The sequence below is a fragment of the Eubalaena glacialis genome, chromosome 10 (genome assembly GCF_028564815.1).
Source record: "Eubalaena glacialis isolate mEubGla1 chromosome 10, mEubGla1.1.hap2.+ XY, whole genome shotgun sequence".
Taxonomy (NCBI): Eukaryota; Metazoa; Chordata; class Mammalia; order Artiodactyla; family Balaenidae; genus Eubalaena; species Eubalaena glacialis.
In genome coordinates this window covers 74637788-74660035 of record NC_083725.1, presented here as the reverse complement: position 1 = coordinate 74660035, position 22248 = coordinate 74637788, and the positions used below count along the sequence as shown (strand labels likewise).

Below are 22248 nucleotides of genomic sequence, written 5' to 3'. Positions count from 1 at the left end.
TGTGGCGCACGGGCTTAGTTGCTCCGTGGCATGTGGCATCCTCCCGGATCAAGGCTCGAACCCGTGTCCCCTGCATTGGCAGGCAGATTCTTAACCACTGCGCCACCAGGGAAGCCCAAGATTCAGTATATTTTACACTTACAGCATATCTCAATTCAGTCACACTTCAAGTGCTCAATTGCCACATGTGGTTAGTGACTACAATGTCCGACAGTGTAACTCTAAAATTCTGCCCAGACTGAGTGTACTTGGTGAGGCACTATTATATATTTCCTCTAGGTCTCTGTACCCCGAGTCAAGGCCCTGAGAACAATTTTGAAGAAGAAAGGGAAGGCCTGTGAGGTTTCAGCCAAAGAGTAATCACTCCCTTCAGATGCTAGACTTAGACAACTAACCCAAAACTGATCTCAAACTTGCTGATAAGACAGCTTTTAGCAATCACAAATCCACAAGTGCATCACAGTCAGACACATTTGATCCCTGGTGTCTCCAGATTGTCCTCTGGCCAGCAGGACACCCGCTAAGAAAACGTGATAATTAACTAATGTTAACAGCATCTTCAGAAGGCAGTCTGGAGGGGCCTTGGTGAAGTCATCTAGTCCTGCCATTCTGGTTCTGGTTGGGACTGGGAACCACTTGCCATTTGGGACTGAAAGGGGCTAAAAATATTTGGCGCAGCATCAGACACTTTGTGTTAGAGTCTAGCATCAACAAGAATCACATGGGAGAAAAATATTGAGAAAATTCTGTCCGTTAATTAAAACATTTCCACAAACTAGGAAAAGACCACCTTTTAAGTTTTGCTTAGAGAAAGGAAACACGAGGTGTTCCATGAAAGCAGAATTTGAAATCCATAGGTAAGAGTTCAGTCACCTCATACTGAGACCAGAAAAGGGAAGTGTTTGGACCAAGGTCATTCAAAAAATCCGTAGAGGTTGTGATGAGCCCCTGCATCCTTTCCACTACAACCCCACTGTCTCTCCTAGCTGAAAAATATTTTAATTGGAGACACTGTGCCATCTCCAAGGTTCTCCTAAATTACCCTTCAGGATGACCCGCTCTGGGAAGGATGGGTCAGCCCTCCCCGACTTCTGACTTAGGGGACCAGCCACCCTGAATGGGATTGTAGCGCCGCGATCCCCCACGTTATGGAATCCTGGACGGAGGAGGCTACTAGGGCGGTTCTCTCGCCAACTCCACACCTTCCGGAGCCTGGCCTGGCCCAGCCCAGCCCCTCCGCTGTTTCCCAGTTCCTGGTGGCAGGCTGGGCTTAGGCGGTCAGCCCCCCCAGTGGGAGGCAAGCGGGGAGCCCCAAACGGAGGCCACACCCAAGGAGGCAGCCCACAGTCTGTTAGCAACTTCGCGGGGAGTGGGGTCCGGGATGCGAGTGGGCCGCAGGTCAGTACCCAAAGTGCCAGAGAGGACCTCTCGACCCTCTGACTGGGGGTGGGCTTCCCGGGAAGCGATGGCTCGGCCAGTCCCATACCTGTCCCCACGCCTCGCACCCGCCCCGCCGGCTCCGGCCGGGACGGGCCGCCTCTCAGCAATTCCGGGGCTTATTAGGCTCACTCTGGGTCCGGCAACGAACTGCTCCGGCCTCGCAGGGGTCGCTTGGGCCCCGCCGCCCCCCCCCCCCCACCGCTGACAGCCCGGGCTTGCTGCGGGGTGGGGGTGGGGGTGGGGGTGGGGGGGGGTCTCCCTGGGCGGGAGGACCTGCTAGTGCACTGACGGCCCACAGCCCCGCAGCCTCGGTGCCGGGGAAAGATGGCCTATCACCTCGAAGCTCCGCCAGACCCACGCTGCGCCCCCGAGAGGCCGCCTTTGCTTCTGGGGCACCGCGCAGCCTCCCGGCCTTCGCACCGGGAACCGTTTCCGGGGCGAATGCTTTTCGTAGCTGACCCGGCGCGGCCCGTGACGCGAGGGCCCAGACGGAAGTGCGGGCGGAGGAGCCGGAGCCCGAGCCGGAGCCCGACCGAGAGCAGGTCTCGGGGGCTCCGGCTGTGGGGACTGCTGGGCCTGGCAGCGATGGCGACCCTGTGGGCCGGCCTCCTTCGTCTCGGCTCCATGCTCAGCCTGTCCTGCCTGGCGCTCTCGGTACTGCTGCTAGTGCAGCTCTCGGACGCCGCCAAGGTGAGTCCCGCCCAGCGCTCGCCCCAGACCGGAGCTCCTCCCCTGCCTCCGGCCTTGTCCACCTGCGTCCCACCCAAGTCCTCTCCCAGCCCTGACAGCCCGACCCCTAGCTTCTCAGCCCTGGCCGACTACCACCCGGAACCCTCCCGACGGCCAGGGAGCAGTCCAGCCCTCCCGCTCCAGCTGTCTGACGGTCCCCGCCCGCACCCCTCCCACCCCCGAAGCTGACACCCCGCCCCAGCTCCACCCGACCCTGACGGCGCCCGGAGTCCGGACAGCATCTCTGCCTCCTTGAATTTCCCTTCCCAGCCCCGACAGCACCGCCCCCAAACTTGACAGCTTTTCCAACTCTAACAGCCTTTAACTAACTTTATACGCTTGAGCTCTGACAGTCACCGCCGCCCTCCACCGGCTTCACAGACCACTGCCCCAATTCCCCAGGCCAAAATGATAGGAAGCCCGCATCTCACAGCTGTCTTCCCTCTTAGGAACTAACTCCTCTCAACTCACCCCTGAACAGATTCCCTTCCCACTGTGGGAACTTGCTTCTCCTGGCAGCCTTCCTTCTCAATACGACCTACAGGAGTCTCTTTCACCAGCCTCATATCCTCACCTGGCTCCCTCCAGGACCTCCTGGCCCCTTTCTTGCCTTCTCTCTTCTTGATAATTTAGTGGGTAAGGGAGGATCCAAACTACAGGAGAGGTGAGGTTGTGGCCTTCTCTCCTGCTCCATTTCTTGGCCCTTCTGGTCCCCCTCATGCTGCTATCTAGTCCCCTTCGTGCCCATATCCTCCAGACCTGTCCTTGATGAACTACCTCATTACTAGGGAAAACAGATGGCCTGCACATTAATGTGATGGGAAAACAGAATGACATTTTTCTTTTTTAAATTGGAGCTTTACTCTATAATACCTTTAAATGTAGGGGCTGGGAAAGATGGGTGACAAGTATACAGATCAGGGGGGTTTTGGTCAGGGGTTCTTTTTTTATTGAAGTATGTAGTTAATTTACAATGCTGTGTTAGTTTCAAGTGTACAGCAAAGTAATTCAGATTCTTTTCCATTATAGGTTATTACAAGATATTGAGTATAGTTCCCTGTGCTATACAATAGATCCTTGTTGTTTAGTCAAGGGTTCTTTTTGAAATCTTCCCTACTTCCCTCCAGAAACAGGGACAGCAGCAAGTCTCCTGACTTTCAAAACACTGCTGGCACCCTCTGCATATCTTCTGTCATCACTCTAAGTGGTATATTGTAACCATGTACTTGTCAGTCTCCTTTACTTGGGCATGTCCTAATTATGGGCAGGAACCATGTCTCACGCTTATCTGAATCCACCTCATTGCACACAAGTTCTGGCACAGAACAAATGCTCACTAAGTAGTTGCTCAATGAGTAAATGAATTACCAACTCTGCCAGATATACCACCATATATAGGAACTTTGGACCTGGTCCTCTGGAGACTAATGAGCTGCTGCCTTCTCAGATTAGATTCCCCTTTGCTGGGGAAGCATCTCCTACTCCCTCTATTCATAAATTTAGTCACCCCTTCCTCCACTTCTTGAAACTTGCTTTATCAGTAGTTGTCCTCTCTGTCTCCCAGGGATTAGAAGCAAAGTTTCCTGGGAAGGGTAGACCAAACTGATCTCAGCTACACTCACACTACTTCCCTTATGTATTGGGTTGGCCAAAACGTTCGTTCGGTTAGTGAACACGTTCAATAAAGTTCTCTGTGAAAATGAAGAATGTGTCTTTTAGTTTTACTTTAAACCGAACGAACTTTTTGGCCAACCCAGTACTTCCTTTCTAATTGTAGCTGAGTGCCTCCAAAACTTCATCCCTTCTATAGGACTCTGGCCCAACCCATTTTATCCATATCAATACCTTTCTACCAAAGGGTGGAAGGATGGTGAGTAAGAAGAATTGTGATTTGTGAGTAATTTTTAGTTTGCTATTTCCCCATCCTTCTGTAATCAGCATTCTTATCTGCAGGCACAGCTGTCTGTCTACCTCGTCTTTCTACTGGCAGGTAGATGGTGATAACATTAACACAATTTGATTGTCATGTGACACAAAAATGTGATTAACAAGTCACAGATACTAGATGTTATTTCAAAATAATTTTATGTAGTATATAATCATTCATTAGCATTACCAATGGCTTTTAAAAACTTGTATCTCTCAAAGTTATTTAAAATTTTAAATGAATGGTTTTAGAATACTTGGCAGGGGATGCTTAGCAAAATGTGTAAGTTGCAGTTTTTAAAAATATTGATGATAAACTGTCAACAAGTTTCTATTTTGGTTATAGAATTCTGAGGATGTCCGATGTAAATGTATCTGTCCTCCCTATAAAGATAATTCTGGGCGTATTTATAATAAGAACATATCCCAAAAAGACTGGTAAGTATTCTGGATTACTGAATTACCTGTCAAATTTCTTTCTTTAGTTGTCACTGTTAGCCCTGGATATTCATCCAATGTATTGTTTTCTCTTTAAGCAAAAGTGTTGAATTCCATTTCTATTTGAAAAAGTGAGAGTAAGGCCCTGAGTGCATGATGTAGGCCTAAAGGAATGTAGCCAAAATCCCCAGGCAGGGAGGCTTTTACATTGGGATGGGGCTGAGTTTGTGGCACCCAAATTACCCATAGCTACCCTTCTGTGTCCCCTTAAATTTTGGTCCTCCCTCTTGCTTCTCAATGGAAGGTAAGCAAGCCTCATTTATCTGGGTCAGAGTTTTTACAATTTGTAGGTTTTGATGATATATTGTCAGATATAGGAGACTATGTTTAAAAGTGTCAAAAGGCTCAGGAAGGAATGGGAATGAGCCATGAATATCAGAGTTTACCAATTGGTGTGCCATTAATAGGTTATAGGTGTGCCAAGTCATTGATCCCTTCAGCCCTTGGCATATAATCAGGCAGGCCTGTGATGACTGGGATCCTGACTAGCTAGCCACCAGCAGCCTTCTCTATTTATCCCAGTGGACCTTACAAATAATAGCTTTTTCTACATGTGCCATAAAATGATTGGGAAGCAGTTGTTTTGTAGCAGGATAGGTGGGCTCCTTACCCTGGACTGGGTCGTTTTATGGTTTATAATGGAAGATTGCCAGGATAGGCCTAGAATAAAAATAGCTCCAAATGTTCCGTACTTTCACATGTACCCTATTTCACAGCTAAATAGCCCTGAAAGTTTGAAAGCAGAATTAAATTCATTCTGTTACAATATTCCAAGCTGACTTTGAATAAGAAAAGGCAGCCTTTGAGCATGTTTAGCTTTTCTGATGTCGTTGTCTGTTCTTCCCATGATGTGCATTTAGGTTCAATCCGACATTTGGTAAGTGTATTCTTGAGAACTTCTTGTGAGCTTTTGTGTTCTACTTTAAATTGTCTCATACTACAAAGTGATTTAGCTATTCTTCTAGGTTTTATATCAACAAGTTACTTTATATGAAAAGAAAACTCAGATAAGTTATTCCTATAAATTTCCCAAATATATTGATCACTTACAATCAGTTTATTCTATTATCAGTAATAGAATATGATGCCTGTTACTTGAGTGGCAAATGAACTCACTATTCAAGTGTTTAGCACTAATCTTTTCACTGACTTTTTGTATTTCCAGGTTCACAGAGAACCGTATATCATTTATCCCTGGTTATTGGTGAAAATAGGGAGCTTTGAAAATAAACAGTTGAAAACAAGCCTTGCTTTGGAATTTTTCTTCCCTCTCTGCCTTGCTTCCTTCCTGCAGCTTGGCCTTTTACTATGGATAGGTTCACAGATGTCACTGAAAGTTTTTTAACTGGCTTTAGAAGGGTAGGCAAGTTATGACTAATCAAGAAGTTATGGCTTTCCGAGGCTTCCAATATCTTATCTGACCCTATATATATTTTTACCTCCTGGCCTCTTCATTTTGTCCAGTTGTTAGCTTTAATTCTTCATTGACCTATACTGTCTAACTTAAGAAAAATTTGAGTTCTCTGGTTTGTGTTTGAGGTGTGATTTGAAGCTGATAATGTCCGCCTTTTGGCACTAGGGGGAGGTGTCGCCTAGTTCCTGAAGTGGTTGTGTTCTGAATCTGGGTTCTGTGTTTACAGTGAGTGGCCAGCCAGAACCAACCTTCCTGCTTCCTCTCCCATCCTGCACAGCACTCAAAATCTCCTTGTTATTAAACTGTATTTGTACTTCCAAAGAAACACTCAATACTCAACACTTAGATTCCCAAGTAATTCTTAAGTATTGTTACTAAGGCTTCTGAAGCTGAAAGAGAAAACTAAGTAGGAGATAAGTCTCATTTTCCTGAGATTCAGAGAGATACAGGGGGGCTGTCCTAGGAGGCAGGAGCCTTGGATTCTGGTCCTTTTAGCTATTAATTTACTCTGTGACCTGTACAGGTGACCTCTCCGAGAGTGCTGGGCTGGATGACCTCTATGATTCTGAGCTAGATACTCCTGCAGTGAGATTTAGCTTCCTCTGCCTATTTTATGCCTGCATCCAGCTGGATACATTCCTGGTCTTCTGTACATTTGGAACAAATGTCACACACTTGTATGGTGTGAGTTGTGGGACCTTAACTCTTATTTGAAATTCTGCCAGTTGAGACTTATTTTTTCATTACTACCTTTGTTAAAATTAAATTACCTGTTAAGGAAAACTGACTGAACTTTGATCATTTATGCCATTTTGGGTTTTCTTTCTTATGCCACAGCTCAGAGGGAACAGAACACAAAAAAGTACGTTCTGATAGGGCAAAGGGAAAGAATCAGCCTGGAGCATTGGATGCCCTCAAGAAGGTGGGTGGAGTGAGACAGGATGCTGTGGTGGAGTTCTTGAGGCAGCCAGACATGCCTAAGGGAGAGAGGACAAGAGGGAGGGAAACTGCCCAGCAGCCAGCAGGAGGACAGCAAAGCTTTGCCTGCCTTTGCTGAAGGTGATCAGGGTAGTAGGCTCTTAATAGCTGGGGAGAACAAGAATTTAATTATTTCCTAGACTTGACAGATTTCTGGGAAAAAGATTTTTTGGATAGGCTTGCTTTTTCATAAGCCATAAATAAGTGACCTGGAATATGGGGAGAAAATAAACATCCAACCACAAAAACGTTCAGCCTTTTACTATTTTTAGGTACTGTTGCCAGGTAGTGTTTCCATTTTAAAATATTTTTGTTGTCCTAATCCTACTTCTCCATGCTTTTTAAATATACTTTTGCTCATTAAGAAAAGTAATTGTTTCTTACTGTGGTGTTCAGCTTTCAGAGTTTCATAATTTACCAACTGTTAGGTGTGATTAGCCATTCATATACCACACTGTGGCAGTTTAGATAATATTAGTTAATTCATAAAAGAGGTAATCTCATATTTGAATAATGCTCCAGGTCACTTTAAATCATTTAAAGCAGTTTTACTTGCTAAATGAACAAGTCTAATATGACTTGATCTGCTAAGTAGTTTTCAGTCCCATTTCGGATTTTTCAAGTGCATTTTTAACTATAAATAGCACTTTTGAAAATAGCTGCTACATATGTGTCTTTATGGTTTCTTAGACTGTTAAAGCTTACCAAATTGCTAATATTGAGAGAGGAAATTATTTCCCTTCCCTTACTGATTATTTGTTCCTTATATTCATTCTTTCATTGGGAAAGTTCAGTGATTATTCTGGATTTCAGGAAAGGTTTGATCAGTGCAAGTAGAAAATCCAGCTAGGTTTAGGCAGTATTTTATCTTTGTTTTTTCAGCGATTGCCTTCATGTTGTGGACCCCATGCCTGTGCGGGGGCCTGATGTAGAAGCATACTGTCTACGCTGTGAATGCAAATATGAGGAGAGAAGTTCTGTTACGATCAAGGTAAAAAAACAATAATCCATCTTTTCTGCTTCTGGAACAGTTTTTGATGGTATCTAGACAAGAAAGAAAATTTTGGATATTTGAATTCTATTTAGTTACCTAAACTATTGCTCTTCCATCCTCTTCCCCAGCACCCTCTTACCCCCTCCTTTCTCATCCCCAGCCCGCACCCTAAAAGGATCAATGGGCCTGCTCTCCGCCTGCCTCGTTGAGATGCCTTGTGCCTTAATTAGGATACCTTAGATAGATGTGATATGTGAAATGGCACAAAAAAAAGCCCTGAGTGTAATTTGCATTTCCCAGAAAGACATTCCAGCTTCTCTGCGGGCCACGTATGCCAAAGATTAGTGAGAAAGCAGGATGATTAGACCTTCTTCTTCCTGCCCTCTCAACCCTTAGAAAAAGTTATATATAGAGTGGCTACTCTATCCTAGAAAACATCACTTCTGGATTTTAAGATTTCCTTTCTTTATCTTTTATAGGAAATGGAATGTAGATCACTCTCATCACAATTTGGACCTCTAATGAGTTCAATTACTTTATTATGGTGGCTCATAGTTCTTCTCCCCAGTTTTTTTATATGGAGGTCCCCATTCCTGTTCCAAAAAAAAAAGCCTCAGGGGAATCTGGGGTGGTCAGCTATACCAGTTACAAAAGTTCCTGTTGTGATTGACCCTGCAGGAGAGCTCCTGCTCCAGCAGGGTACTGTCCCATAGAGAAATCATCACTGTACTTTTTTATTTTTTAACAAAATTTTTATGTATAATTTCCATACCCCAAATGTCACTCATTATAAGTGTACAATTTTATAAATTTTAGCAAATTTAAAACCAATTTTTAAAATCCAGTTTTAGAGACTTCCCTGGTGGTCCAGTGGTTAAGACTCCGCACTTCCAATGCAGGGGGCACGGGTTCAATCCCTGGTTGGGGAACTAAGATCCCACATGCCCCGCAGCCAAAAGATAAAAATAAATAAATACTTTGGGTATTGGCCCTGATGACTTTCTAAAAAAAAATTTAAAAAATAAAATCCAGTCTTAGAACATTCCCATCACCGCAAAAAGATCCCTCATAACCATTTATAGTTAATACCATTCCTACCCCCAGCCCTAGACAATCACTGTTCTGCTTTGTGTGTCTACAGATCTGGACATTTCATGTAAATGGAATCATAAAATATGTGGTCTTCTGTGACTGGTTTCTTTCACACAGCATAATGTTTTTGAGGTCTCTTCATGTTGTAGCATGTATCAGTACTTAATTCCTTCTTATTACTGAATAGCATTCTATTACATGAACATACCACATTTTGTTTATCCATTCATCAGTTGATGGACATTTATTTCCAGATTTTTACTCTTATGAATAATGCTGTCATCAATATCTGCGTACATGTCTTTGTGTGGATGTATGTTTTCCTTTCTCTCTGGTAGATTCCTAAGAGAGGTAAGTTTATATTTAATTTTTTAAGAGACTGCCAGGTTGTATTCTAAAGTAGTTGTACCATTTTACATTCTCACCAGTAACATATGAGGGTTCAGTTTCTGTACATCCTCGCTAACATTTGGTATTGACTGTCTTTAACAGTAGCCATTCTAGTGGGAGGTGTCACACTGTACTGCTTGACACCGCACGAATTAAGATCTCAAGAAAATCATGCCTAAAATGTATTTTTGTATATCTAAATTGATCTAAAGCAGTATGCTGTTGAAATTCATCGGAATTACATTTTCTGTTAGGGATCCTAACAGAAAGTGGTCTTGACTGCAGTGCTGTTGAATCTGGGACACTGTATTCAGGTGAAAAAAGAGAATTGCTGTGCTAGCAGTGGTGCAAATGATTAGCAGTAGGTGAAGATGGAATTTGAAGACTTGTGAAAAGATCCCAAAGGCAAAATGCTTTCTTTCCTTTTTTTCTATAAATAATACTTTGGTGAAGAGTTGAGTTTATTTCTTATGTTGGAATCTGGTTTGTATAGAAATCCTATATGTTTAACAGATCAGTCTTCACTGTGGCTTTAGCATTATTATACAAAATTCAGATTTCTTGGCTTGAACAGAGATATAACTTATTTTCAATTTCCTTTAGGTTACCATTATAATTTATCTCTCCATTTTGGGCCTTCTGCTTCTGTACATGGTATATCTTACTCTGGTTGAGCCCATACTGAAGAGACGCCTGTTTGGACACTCACAATTGATACAGAGTGATGATGATGTTGGGGTAAGTTCTTAGCATGCCCTAGCTGTTCAAGGCCAGTCTCTGTCATCATCTGATATAAAGTGCATGTGAAGAGTAGTTACATAATAGATGTCCATATCTGGAGCAGATCCTCCACCAGAGAACATAAAGACAGTTCTAATATTAGTGTATGTCTCTTTATGAGGAAATTGCTCTGTAAAGCCATAAATATGGTGGTTAGACCAATGATCCTTGGTGAGTGTGCTGTACAAGGCTTTGCCTTTCACTACCAAGGGCACAATTTTCATCGCCTTTTACTGTTTACATTGAGAAAAGCATCGGAGATAGTCTTCTTCCTAGGCTCCTGCCTGAACACCTTTCCTGTCAACATCACCAAATATTTTAAAAGGCAAAGAGGCTTTAGTGAAGGGAAGCATGAAAACCATAATGTTCTTTACTTAATGAAGTACAGCTTGATAACCTGCTGATGTTTTATATTTCCTATTTTCCTCCTTCTTTAAAAATATCTGTGATCTTTAACTCTAGAGAAAAATAAAACCATCACTCCTGATTCTCTTCCTATCTTTAAAACACATTCATATTTGTATATATAATTAATATTACTTCACTCAAAACTTTTGAGAAATTGACATAGTCCACAAATTTGTTATTCAGTATGGCTTAGAGAATTATATTGTTTGTTTTGTCATTATCCTGTTTGGGTTTGTTTCCAAATTTTCCACTATTTCATTATTACATATATAATATTCTTTAGAAATTACTTTTTATTTTGGATTACTTTATTGAACTATGTTTCTTAAAGTGAATAAAATTTAGTAGAGTTTCAAGAATCAATTCCAAAAGCCAAAGCCAGGATAAAGCCTTGCCAATCACAGTCAAAAGTCCTTTTACTCTGGAATGGTTTGTGGACCCATTGGTAAAAGATGAGAAAGGGGATCCCGAATGAATGGCTTAAGTTATAATTACAGAGCCTGCTTGTCTCACGAATATCGATATTGAATACTCAACTTAATTTGAGCAAGATTTCATTTTTGTTTTGTGAAGAACTTTCATAGAAATACCTCTGTTTGCCTCTTTTCCCCTTGCTTCCTTTAGTAATTCAACCAACACATAACAAGTAACTTTTCCATCTCAGGAAGGATTAGAGTCTCAAATATTATTCCCATGTTAATTTTCATTCACATACAACATTTCCCATTGACATTTTGGGTCAGATGATTGTTTGTTGTAGGGGGCTGTCCTGTTCACTGCATGATATCTAATAGCATCCCTGACCTCTGCCCACTAGAAGCCTCATCCCAATCATGACAATCAAAAATGTCCACAGATGTTGCCAAATGTTCCTGGGGGTCAAAATCACCCCCAGTTGAGAACTAACATATGAAAACGTTATGTATCAAAGGCCACCTAAACCGTTTCATTATAGGCACAGAGACAGAAACTCTGACTTAAACTACATCCCTATAGCATTAAATATCTGGTTCCTGATTTTAGGGATAGACAATATTAATGTAATACACAGAACATAAAAGAAATGGATGCACAAATGTGTAGATAAAAACATGTAGGAAAGGCATTTGATGGGACCATGTGCTTAGTAACCATTTTGTTCACCAGTGATTGATTCTGTGAGCATGTCGATCATATGAGAACATTGTCTTGAGAGGCCTGGCTGACTTTTGGATATCTGTTAAATTGATTCTGGGCAGAGAGAGGTTTTCTAAACACAGGTATGAATTTATGGTACCAACTCTGTTCAAAAAGAATTTCAATTTAAATTCCTACAATTGTTGCTAATCCAAGATGAGAGTTCTTCACTCTTTATGTGCCTTTAAACATGCTTTTGTTAAATTCTCAGTTAAATTCTGTTTTAATTTTTTCCATTTTTGTTGGGTGTAGAGCACTTTGAATCAAGTGAGAGTTAGCACAAATAGTTAAGAAGCTCACTGCAAGTAGTCACAATATTTACTGTATTATATATCCATGACACATCATTGCTATTATCAAAGCATTACATTAAAACATGTTTTGTATTTATTGTAATTTTATCAGGTGTAAAAAGAGCAAACATATAAAAGGTAAATCTCTATTTGCATTCTCCCAGCATCCATGACTATGAGCAGCTAGTTCAATCTTGTTCTGATAGATGGAGAATAGACCAAAAGGATTAACTGGTTTGTTTAGTCCTTTAAATTTGTTCCTTAAGAAGGTGGTTCTCCCCCTACCTTGAAGAGTAGATAACAGGACTATGAAATTGAGAAACACTCTGCTGGTAAAGTACATCCTTCTTCCCAATCTTGTTTATGTCAAAACAAACCAATGGTAATAATGTTTTATATACACGTTCACTGAAGCACCATATTCGGATAGTGTCATTTTAATCTGCCTGAACAAAATCAGTGTGTTAAGAAGATGTGACACCAAGTCAAGTTTAGGGGAGCTAAGACTTGTGCTTGTGCTCATTTGTTAGATGACCTTGGATCGGTTTATTTCCTCATGGGAAATAAAGTAATCCAACAACATTAGCCGCCTTCCTCTTTCCTAACATTCTTTCTTACATCTTTGAAACATTTGAACTTTGTGGAATTGTTTTTATTATTTTCATTTGTAAGGTTAAAAAAAGAATGGGGTTTGCACAAGATATTACCTAAATTAAGTGAAAAGTTGAAGCAATTTTGGTAAAGAAGGCAGGGATAGATTCTTTACAGAAAACTCTTTGATGTCTTTGAAATGTCGACATTATATAAATATCTTGCTCTAAAAAGAAGACCAGGTGTTATAACACTGTTTAGTTATAGTTTTATATATATGGTTATGCAGTTATGTATAGCTTTCCATAGACACGCTGACTCCTGCCCTGGGTATATAATAGAGCTTTTGCAAACATCCAAAACAATATTGTTTCTTTCCGAGAAGCAAAGTTTAGGAGGTCTGACTTGTGACTTGTATCCTATGTTGGAACATTTAGGAGCTTTGCTAACCCAGGTTCAGGAAAAAGAGATCAAGGAAAAGGCAAACAAAAGCAATAAATTAGTACTGAATGCCTTTTGTCATTTAGGCAGCTGTGTTTATATCTCATTCATAGATAGATTAGCATGGTGGTTTCCTGTGTAATGACTACAAACATCAGTGGCATTGGTTTACTTTGACCAGGATAGGTTCGTTTTCTACACAGATACCTGGGTGACCCTTCAATGGCCTCTTTCCTAATGCAGCAGCTAACATGGAAGCTACTGTGTGCTCAGCAATGAAAGATTCAAGTCTTTACCAAATAGAAACGCTGAAGTAATAATTCCTTACTGTCCTTAGCACTAGAGGGTAATTGTAGCACTTGAGCTATGTCTCTGTTCATTACAGATTGGGGAAGGGGGGAAATGTAGGTGTTGAGGGCATAAGAAGAGATGGAAACCAACCAAGATAGGATCCAGTCAACTCATCTCCCAGGATGAATGTGGCCCCAAGCTGGCAAGTAACAATTCTAATACAATGGGAGTCAGGAAATTAAAAGATAGGAGTTTCCTCAGCCACAGATTAGCTATATAGTATCGAATAAAACAAGGAAAAGCCCTACTTTCTGTATCTGTAACATGTAGATATTAACATGCAAAATAGATTTTCTTTCCACCACTCATCAAGAAGGGCTTCTCTTTAACATAAATGACCACTGTCTTTGTCTTGATCCCTACTTCTTAAGGGAATGTCTTTGGAAATGGTGACTCACGGGAACTTTGCACAAATACCTCCTCATCGCTTATTTTACTTGAACCAACTATTTCCGTAGTTGAGTTGATCCTGCTTCTGGCAGTTGAGTGCCTAAGAGTGCTTGGCCGAATTAGGTGGTCTGTTTGAAAAGGCCAGCTGCTCCTATCTCCGTGGCTGGATAACTGCTATCGTGTGTGTGTGTTTTACACAGACCATGCCGTCTGATGTTCTCCATTCCTGGACTTTCAGGATCACCAGCCTTTTGCAAACGCCCACGATGTGCTGGCCCGCTCCCGCAGTCGAGCCAATGTGCTGAATAAGGTAGAGTATGCCCAGCAGCGTTGGAAGCTTCAAGTTCAAGAGCAGCGAAAATCCGTCTTTGACCGTCATGTTGTCCTCAGCTAATTGGGAATCGAATTCAAGGTGACTAGAAAGAAATGAGGCAGACAATGGGAAAAAATTGACTGAGTTTTCCTGGGTTTTGTTTTAATGCCCTGTTGATTTCACTAACTCTTGCTGGAAAATTCAAAACTGGAAACAAAAACATGCTTGGTATTTTCTTTTCTTGTTAATGTATTAATGGAGGCATTTTTAAAAGCACACGCCTCAAACAACGTTAGCCTTTTCCTGTTTGTGACTTTTACTAATAAAAATATGTCTGCCTGTAAATTATCTTGAAGTCCTTTACCTGGAAAAAGCACTCTCTTTTTTACCACACAGTTTTAGTTTGGTTTTCAAGATAATTTTCAGGGGTGGTTTTTGTGTGGTGTTTTTTGTTTTTGTTTTTGGCAGAGAAGGGGAAGGATATGTGGGAAGTGCTTAACATAACTTTTCTCAAGTCACTTTACTAAACAATCTGTTGTAAATAGACTTTGCCTTTTATTTTCAAGTTTCATTTATATTTTGCAGTCTGCCAGCCTCATCAAAGCCCTGACTTACCTATTTGAATTTTGCACTGACTATATTATCTGGACATCTGGTTGGCCTGTGGCTGCACTTCATGGTAAATTGGATCTGAAATGCCTGGTGGCTCTTCACAAGATGCAGATTTTCTTCATGTACTGTGATGTCTGATGCAATGCATCCTAGAACAAACTGGCCGTTTGCTAGTTTACTCTAATGAATAAACATAGTCTTCGTGTGTGGTCTTTCTCGTCTTCTTCTTCTTTAAGGATGAATCCTAAGGACTTGGACACTTGCAATAAAGAAATTTTCTTTTAAACCCAAGCCTCCTTGGATTGATGACATACATATATTTGTCAGCATCCCCAGTCAGGTTGAGAGGCAGCTGTTTGAGCTGTAGTGTGTACAGCTTTGAACTAGCACTGGAGTTCCAGTTGCCTCCCTCTGAAAGGTATAGCAGTTATTGGATAACTGGCTTTTTTCTTCCTATGTCCTCTTTGAAATGTAACAATAAAAATAATTTTGAAACACCTACCAATGTATCTATGTCTCCTAACTTTTCTCTCCTCCCTCTTTTGCTGTATGATGAACTTGAAGATGCAAAGACAATTTGTACCCTGTTGTAAGACTATTGTTTTATACCAGTCTAATCATAAAACACTGGTAGTAAATTATCTGTGTGTAGGTGTGGGTGTGTAGAGAGAGAGAGAGGGAGAATGTATGGGTACTTAGATGGGCCTCTGAAAGTATACAGATATCATTTTGATAAACTGAGGGATTTAAAATGCATGAAGGAGTGTTTGTTCTAAGAAATGTTTGAACTAAATTACATTAATTTCATAAGGATGAGATTTTAGGAGCCGTTAATGCATTTTTTGGTTAGTGAAAAGCACTTTTTTTAAACCCCAAAATCTAACCTAAAATTATTGATTTTATTGTTAGTATTAAAAGATACAAGTTCAACTACAACGAAGTGAAATTTATTCCAGGTATGCAAGGCAGTTTGAACATTTGAAAATTAATGAAATCTATCACATCAACACACTCAAGAAGAAAAATGACATGATCTTATCAATAGATGCAGAAAGAGCATTTGACAAAATCCAACACCCATTCACGACAAAAACTCTCAGTAAACCAGGAATAGAGAACAAGACAAGGATGTTCTTTCTCACCACTCCTTTTCAACATCATACTGTAAATCCTAGCTAATGCAATAAGACAAAAGGTATACAGATTGGGAAAGAAAAGTTAAGACTGTCATTGTTTACAGATGACATGATTGTCTATGAAGAAAATCCAAAAGAATTAAAAAAAACTGGTACTAATAAGTGATTTGACTATAGCAAGGTTGCAGGATAGAAGGTTAAGATACAAAAGTCAATTGCTACCCTACATAATAACAATGAACAAGTGAAATTAAAAACACAATTGCCATTTACATAAGTATCCCCCCAAATGAAATATGTATAAGTCTAACAAAATACGTACAAAATGTATATGAGGAAAACTACAAAACTGATGAAAGAAATCAAAGAACTAAATAAGAGAGAGATTCCATGTCCATGGATAGGAAGACAATATTATCAAGATGTCAATTCTTCTCAACTTGATCTCTATAGATTCAATTCAGTCCCGGACTTTCCTGGTGGCACAGTTGTTAAGAATCTGCCTGCCAATGCAGGGGACACGGTTCGATCCCTGGTCCGGGAAGATCCCACATACCGCAGAGCAACTAAGCCCGTGCGCCACGACTACTCAGCCCACACCCTAGAGCCCACAAGCCACAACTACTGAAGCCTGCACGCCCTAGAGCCCGTGCTCTGCAACAAGAGAAGCCACTGCAATGAGAAGCCTGTGCTGTGCAACAAAGAGTAAACCCTGCTTGCTGCAACTAGAGAAAGTCTGCGCGCAGCAACAAAGACCCAATGCAGAAAAAAAAAAAAAAAATACAATCCCAATCAAAATCCCATCAAGTTCTTTTGTGGATATCAACAAACTGATTCTAAGGAAGCAAAAGACTCAAAGTCAACACAATGTTAATGAAGAAGAACAAAATGGGAAGACTGACACTACCTGTTTTCAAGACAGTGTGGCACTGGCACTGGCAAAAGAATACAAACAGATCAATAGAACAGAATAGAAAGCCCAGAAATAGGTGCACACACATATAGTTAACTGATCTTTGACAAAGGAACAATGGGAACACGGAGAAAAGTCTTTTCAGTGAATGGTGCTGGAACAACTGGACAGTCAAGTGCAAAAAAATTAAGCTAGACACAGGCCTCACACCCTTCAAAAATAATTTGAAATGGATCATAGACCTAAATGCAAAACAAAAAAACTACAAAACTCCTAGAAGACAACATAGGAGAAAATCTAGATTACCTTTGGTTGCTGATGACAGATTCAATATCAAAAGCACGAATCAAGAAAGAAATCATTGATAAGCTGGACTTCATTAAAATTAAAACTTCTGGTGAAAGACTGTCAAGAGAACAAGAAGACAAGCCACAGACTGGGAGAAAATATTTGATAAAGTACTATTTTCCAAAATATACAAAGAACTCTTAAAACTCAACAGTAAGACAAACAACTTGATTTTAAAATAGGGCAAAGACCTGAACAAACACCTCACCAAAGAAGATATACAGATGGCGGATAAGTATTTGAAAAGATGCTCTACATCATATGTCCACAGGGAAATGCAAATTAAAACAACGAGATACCACTACACACCTATTAGAATGCCCAAAATCCAGAACACTGACAACACCAAATGCTGGTGTGGATGTGTAGCAACAGGACCTCTCATTCATTGCTGGTGAGAATGCAAAAATGGTATGGCCACTTTAGAAAAGAGTTTGGTAGTTTCTTACAAAACTAAACATACACTTACTGTGTGATCCAGCAATTGCGCACCTTGGTATTTAATATCTTAGTTGAAATCTTATGTCCACACGAAAACCTTGCCCATGGCTGTTCATAGCAGCTTTATTCATAACTGCCAAAACTTGGAAGCAATCAAGAAGTCCTTTACTAGGTGAATAGATAAGTAAACTGTGGTACATCCCGACAATGGAATATTTTTAAAAATTTATTGAAATATAGTTGATTTACAATGTTGTGTTAATTTCTACCGAACAGCAAAATGATTCAGGTATGTAATCTTTTTCATATTCTTTTCTATTATGGTTTATCACAGGATATTGAATATAGTCCCTTGTGCTATACAGTAGGACCTTGTTGTTTATCCATTCTATATATAATAGTTTGCGTCTGCTAATCCCAAACTCCCAATCCATCCCTCCCTCACTCCCCTCCCCCTTGGCAACAACAAATTTGTTCTCTATGTCTGTGTGTCTGTTTGTTTCATAGATAAGTTCCTTTGTGTCATATTTTAGATTCCACATGTAAGTGATATCATATGGTATCAGACAATGGAATATTATTCAGTGCTAAAAAGAAATGAGCTATCAAGCCACAAAAATATGTGGAGGAACCCTAAATAAATATTACTAAGTGAAAGAAGCCAATCTGAAAAGGCTATTTACTATGCGATTCCAACTATATGACATCCTGAAAAAGGCAAAACTATGGAGTAAAAAAAAAAAATCAGTATAAAATGTGTCATTATACATTTGTCAAATTCCATAGAATTGTACAACACCAAGAGTGAACCGTAATGTAAACTATGGGCTTTGAGTGATAATGATGTGTCAATATTGGTTTATCAATTGTAACAAATATATCATTCTGGGGCTGGCATATTGGTAGTAGAGGAGAATGTGCATATATGTAAGAGCAGGGGGTAAATGGGAACTATGTACGTTCTGCTCAGTTTGCTGTGCATCTAAAATTGCTCTGAAAAATAGTTTATTTAGAAGGAAAACAATTTTAATAGATATATAATAAAATGTAGGTTCATATTGAGCTTCCTGGTTATGGCCTTAATCTCTATTTTAAAAATATTGGCGAATATTTGCACATTATGAGATTATTACTTGAAGATATTTTCCATAAATAATTTTGATATAAGATTATATAACTCAAATAAATGGGGGGGGCATTCTTTTTATAAAAGAATTTGTTACAAGAGTCCAATTTTGCAAGCAAAGCTTTCTATTTAGTATTGTTGTATGTTGTCATATCTACATATTAAGTAGAGAAAACAGCTAAACCAGACTGAGCAGTTCTGTTTAACTGTAAGCTATTTTGCATGTTGTTACTAAATGATCACCTATAAATCAGTTTAAGTCTGACTCAGCCCAAAGTACAGCCTCTCGGCAACAAAATTCAGGTAAGAGACTCTTCTCCAGAGTGGCCCATGGGGGAGAATAAAAACATGGTTTTTAAGAAAATCCCTAGGCACAGTTGATAAATGATGAATTTTTTCAGCTATCTGATTATTCCATTATCTTAAACTATCAAATATGCTTATATGTTGAAAGAGTCAGTTTTGCTGATGATTCAATCATATGGAGGAGTGGAAAGTGTTTTTGGGTTTGGAAGTCAGGAGATTTAGGTTCTGACCCCTGCTCTGCTACTAGCTCTGCAACAATTTATGAGGGATTGGATAAGAGGATTTCTAAGGTTTCTCTAGGCCTAACATTCAGTAATTCAATTATATGTGCAGTTGTAGCTTTTTGTTTTTTCCATGCTAGATATTTGTAATGTCTCAGAGAGTTGAAGCTTTTATGCTCAGCAGAGCATCCAGAATCTCTTAGGATTTTATCATTAAGACCTCATCATTTATTTCCCAGAAGAGTTCTAAGACAGACACCTGAGATTTTCCCTAAAAGGCAGGTGCATTTGTTAGCTATGCGTGTATCCGGCTTTGGAGCCACAGCACTTACAGCCTGTGTGGCTCTCTTTTAAAACCTTTACTCAATTTCTACAAACATGTCCAGCTGCCACTAGGCTTCCTATCACGATCCTCTTCGCTACTGCCTTTTTCATTCTATCACTGTTGTTGTTAAATTTTCTTCTTTGAATAAAGGATCATTTAAATGCTGCTACATTGATTGGTGAACTTTTTGGAAATGCTCAATAGAAATGGCTTCTCATCAGTGTGTCTCCAAAGACACCAGGCTCTTTTTCCAAGAATTATGCAACGTCTTGTTAAAACCTAGAAACTATTAATTACCTGTTGCGTATATAAATTACTCAGATTTCATCTGGGTCAAGGCTTAAGATATTGTTAAAATTATCAGTCAGGATGAACTATACAGAAAGAATTCTTGTGTGTAATTAGCTTTGATGACATCTGCTTTACTTTTTGGTACCCTGTTGTATCAGTTCTGGCTCGTTAGCTATAGGCAGAAATAAGGTGCTGATGTTCTCAGAAATGTAGCAATAGGGGCTCCATACCCATTGTGCCATCATTTCCCAATTTCTGCCATACACATCCTTTATCTCTTACCCTCTAGAATTCTTGGCTCGAGAATTTCCCAACTCTTTTTCTCTCAGCAACTTTTCCTTTTTGACAGAATCTTGGCTAGTTTGTAATCCAGAGATTTTCATTTTATGTTAGTTATTTTAGGCCATTGGATCAGTAATTTGGAATCTTTCATTTCCTCTGTTTTGATTTTTAATTGGATCTATGGCACTTATCTCATTCCCTCACCACCACACCTCTATTAGGAAGAGCTTTTCCTGGCATTTATTCCTTTTTCAGCCTTTTTCACCATGACATTATAACCCTCCCCACCACTCACATTTCCCACCCCTCATCCGCTATGCCCCATCCCCTACTGCCCTTTCTGGTTCCAGAGTCATTTGTCTTTTTCGGTAGCCATACTTGATAGGATAGGTTTTTTCACAAGAATTGTAATATACTTTATTGCACTTGAATCCTGGTGCTTAGAGACTGCTCCTGTCATTACATAATGCAGCCTGCAGAGTTTTGTTTTACTCAGGTAGAGAAACAAGTGCCAGTGTTTACCTAATCTTGCCCTTAAACATTAGGGCTGGGTTTTTTGTGGAAAAAGAAAGCCACCTTTCCTTCTTTTCTGAAAGCCCAAAATTAGATTTCATGTGGCTTTTCCTTTTCCATTTTGGGTATGTTCTTCATCTCTCAACAAATGTGCTTTGGATAGATCAATGTTTGATTTTCCAGTGTTAGGGAAAATATAAGCCAGGTTTTCTATAAGGTGCAGGTGAGAAAGGGATGCTGCACAAATATTCATCTGTTAAGAAACGAAACAGGAAAAGAGCTAATACCTAGTGCATTATGTTTTTTTTTTTCATTTAATCCTCACAACCACCCTGCAGAATAGTTGATATCTCAGTTGGACATAGGAATAAGCCAGGGCTCAGAAAGGTTAAGAAATTTGCCTAAGGACACACAGCTAAGAAGAGGCAAAGCCAAGATTGAAACTTGAGAATGTTAATGACTGAAAGAAAAACGCTCTTTTCCTACAGCACTTCCCTGACTTCCAGTTAACTAGTTACACTGTAATGTTCCTGTGAAATCCGTTGTGACCACATTATTACAGTCAAAGGCAAAGAGTAATGGTAGTGTAATAAATAAGCTGGATGCAGGCCTATTCAGAAGAAGGGAATGTGTTGATGTGAGACGTCTTGGAGTATAATACTTTAAGTTCCATGAAAAAAAAACCTAAATACAGATGCACTTTACTCAATATATTTAAAGTTCTAAGTAAAAATATGTAAACTGACCATGTTTTAAATGTGTTAGGGGAGTTTCTCATTAAGGGAATCTTACAGTGAATTTTTAAGAGCAAATGATTCCTTTCTTATTTTTATTTTCAGTTTTGCCCCCCGCATATCAGGTATCATTTAAGAAGGCTATGCCTGTGAGGTTGCATGATCACTAACTAGTCTGTAATTTCTCCAACACATATTTGAATATTGTGGTGTTTCAGTGTTTCCCAAACGTCAGTATTTGCATACACCTTCACACTATTCATTATATTAGTGTTCCACCTGTACTGCTATTTACTTACTATTTTTCTGTAAATCAATTTACATTTTTTACTCAAGTAGCTTTATTTTTAAAAGAGACTTTGTATCACTACTGTAAATGTGAAATCAGTATAATTCACAATAAATAGAAATTAATAGTAAAATATTATTAGATTCTAGCTAGATACTATTCCTGTTGAAGGCTTCCATCTGAGGAGGATTAGAAAGCATTCTAGTAGGATGGAAAACACACTCTCATCAGACTAAAGATATATCCTTGTAATCATACGGACTGAAAGAGAAATGGAAGGGAATAACTTTCTCACAAGGCAAGTCAATGTTATTTCATGCTGTTTCTGTGTACCATCAAAAATCCTCTCCCTTACTACCCACAGAATGTTGTAACCCCATCAAGTTTTCAGAATGAGCTCAGCAACTATTCATCAAAGCAGAAAAGTCTCTGATCTCTGTCAATATCTGTTCTCTTTTGATCTGGCCAAATTAATAAACTTGGTTCTGTTTCCAGGCTAAAGAGCAA

The 22248-nt window shown here is 39.9% G+C and overlaps 1 protein-coding gene across 4 annotated transcripts; it reads left to right on the top strand.

The window, feature by feature from the left end:
* Positions 1–1264: 1264 nt before the first annotated feature.
* On the top strand, positions 1265–15317 carry TMEM9B (TMEM9 domain family member B). 4 transcript variants are annotated; one of them, XM_061201437.1, is made up of 7 exons: positions 1265–1398; positions 1739–2130; positions 4442–4533; positions 7868–7976; positions 10065–10199; positions 14092–14201; positions 14790–14878. In XM_061201437.1, the coding sequence occupies exons 2-6, from the start codon at positions 1765–1767 to the stop codon at positions 14194–14196; spliced, it is 807 nt and encodes a 268-aa protein (XP_061057420.1). In that variant the 5' UTR covers positions 1265–1398; positions 1739–1764; the 3' UTR covers positions 14197–14201; positions 14790–14878. The 4 variants fall into 4 exon arrangements, with proteins under 4 accessions (XP_061057420.1, XP_061057416.1, XP_061057417.1 ...); XM_061201433.1 differs by having other exon boundaries at positions 1267–1398; positions 14130–14201; positions 14790–15317; XM_061201436.1 differs by having other exon boundaries at positions 1268–1398; positions 14130–14303; positions 14790–14879.
* The last annotated feature ends 6931 nt before the right edge of the window (positions 15318–22248 follow it).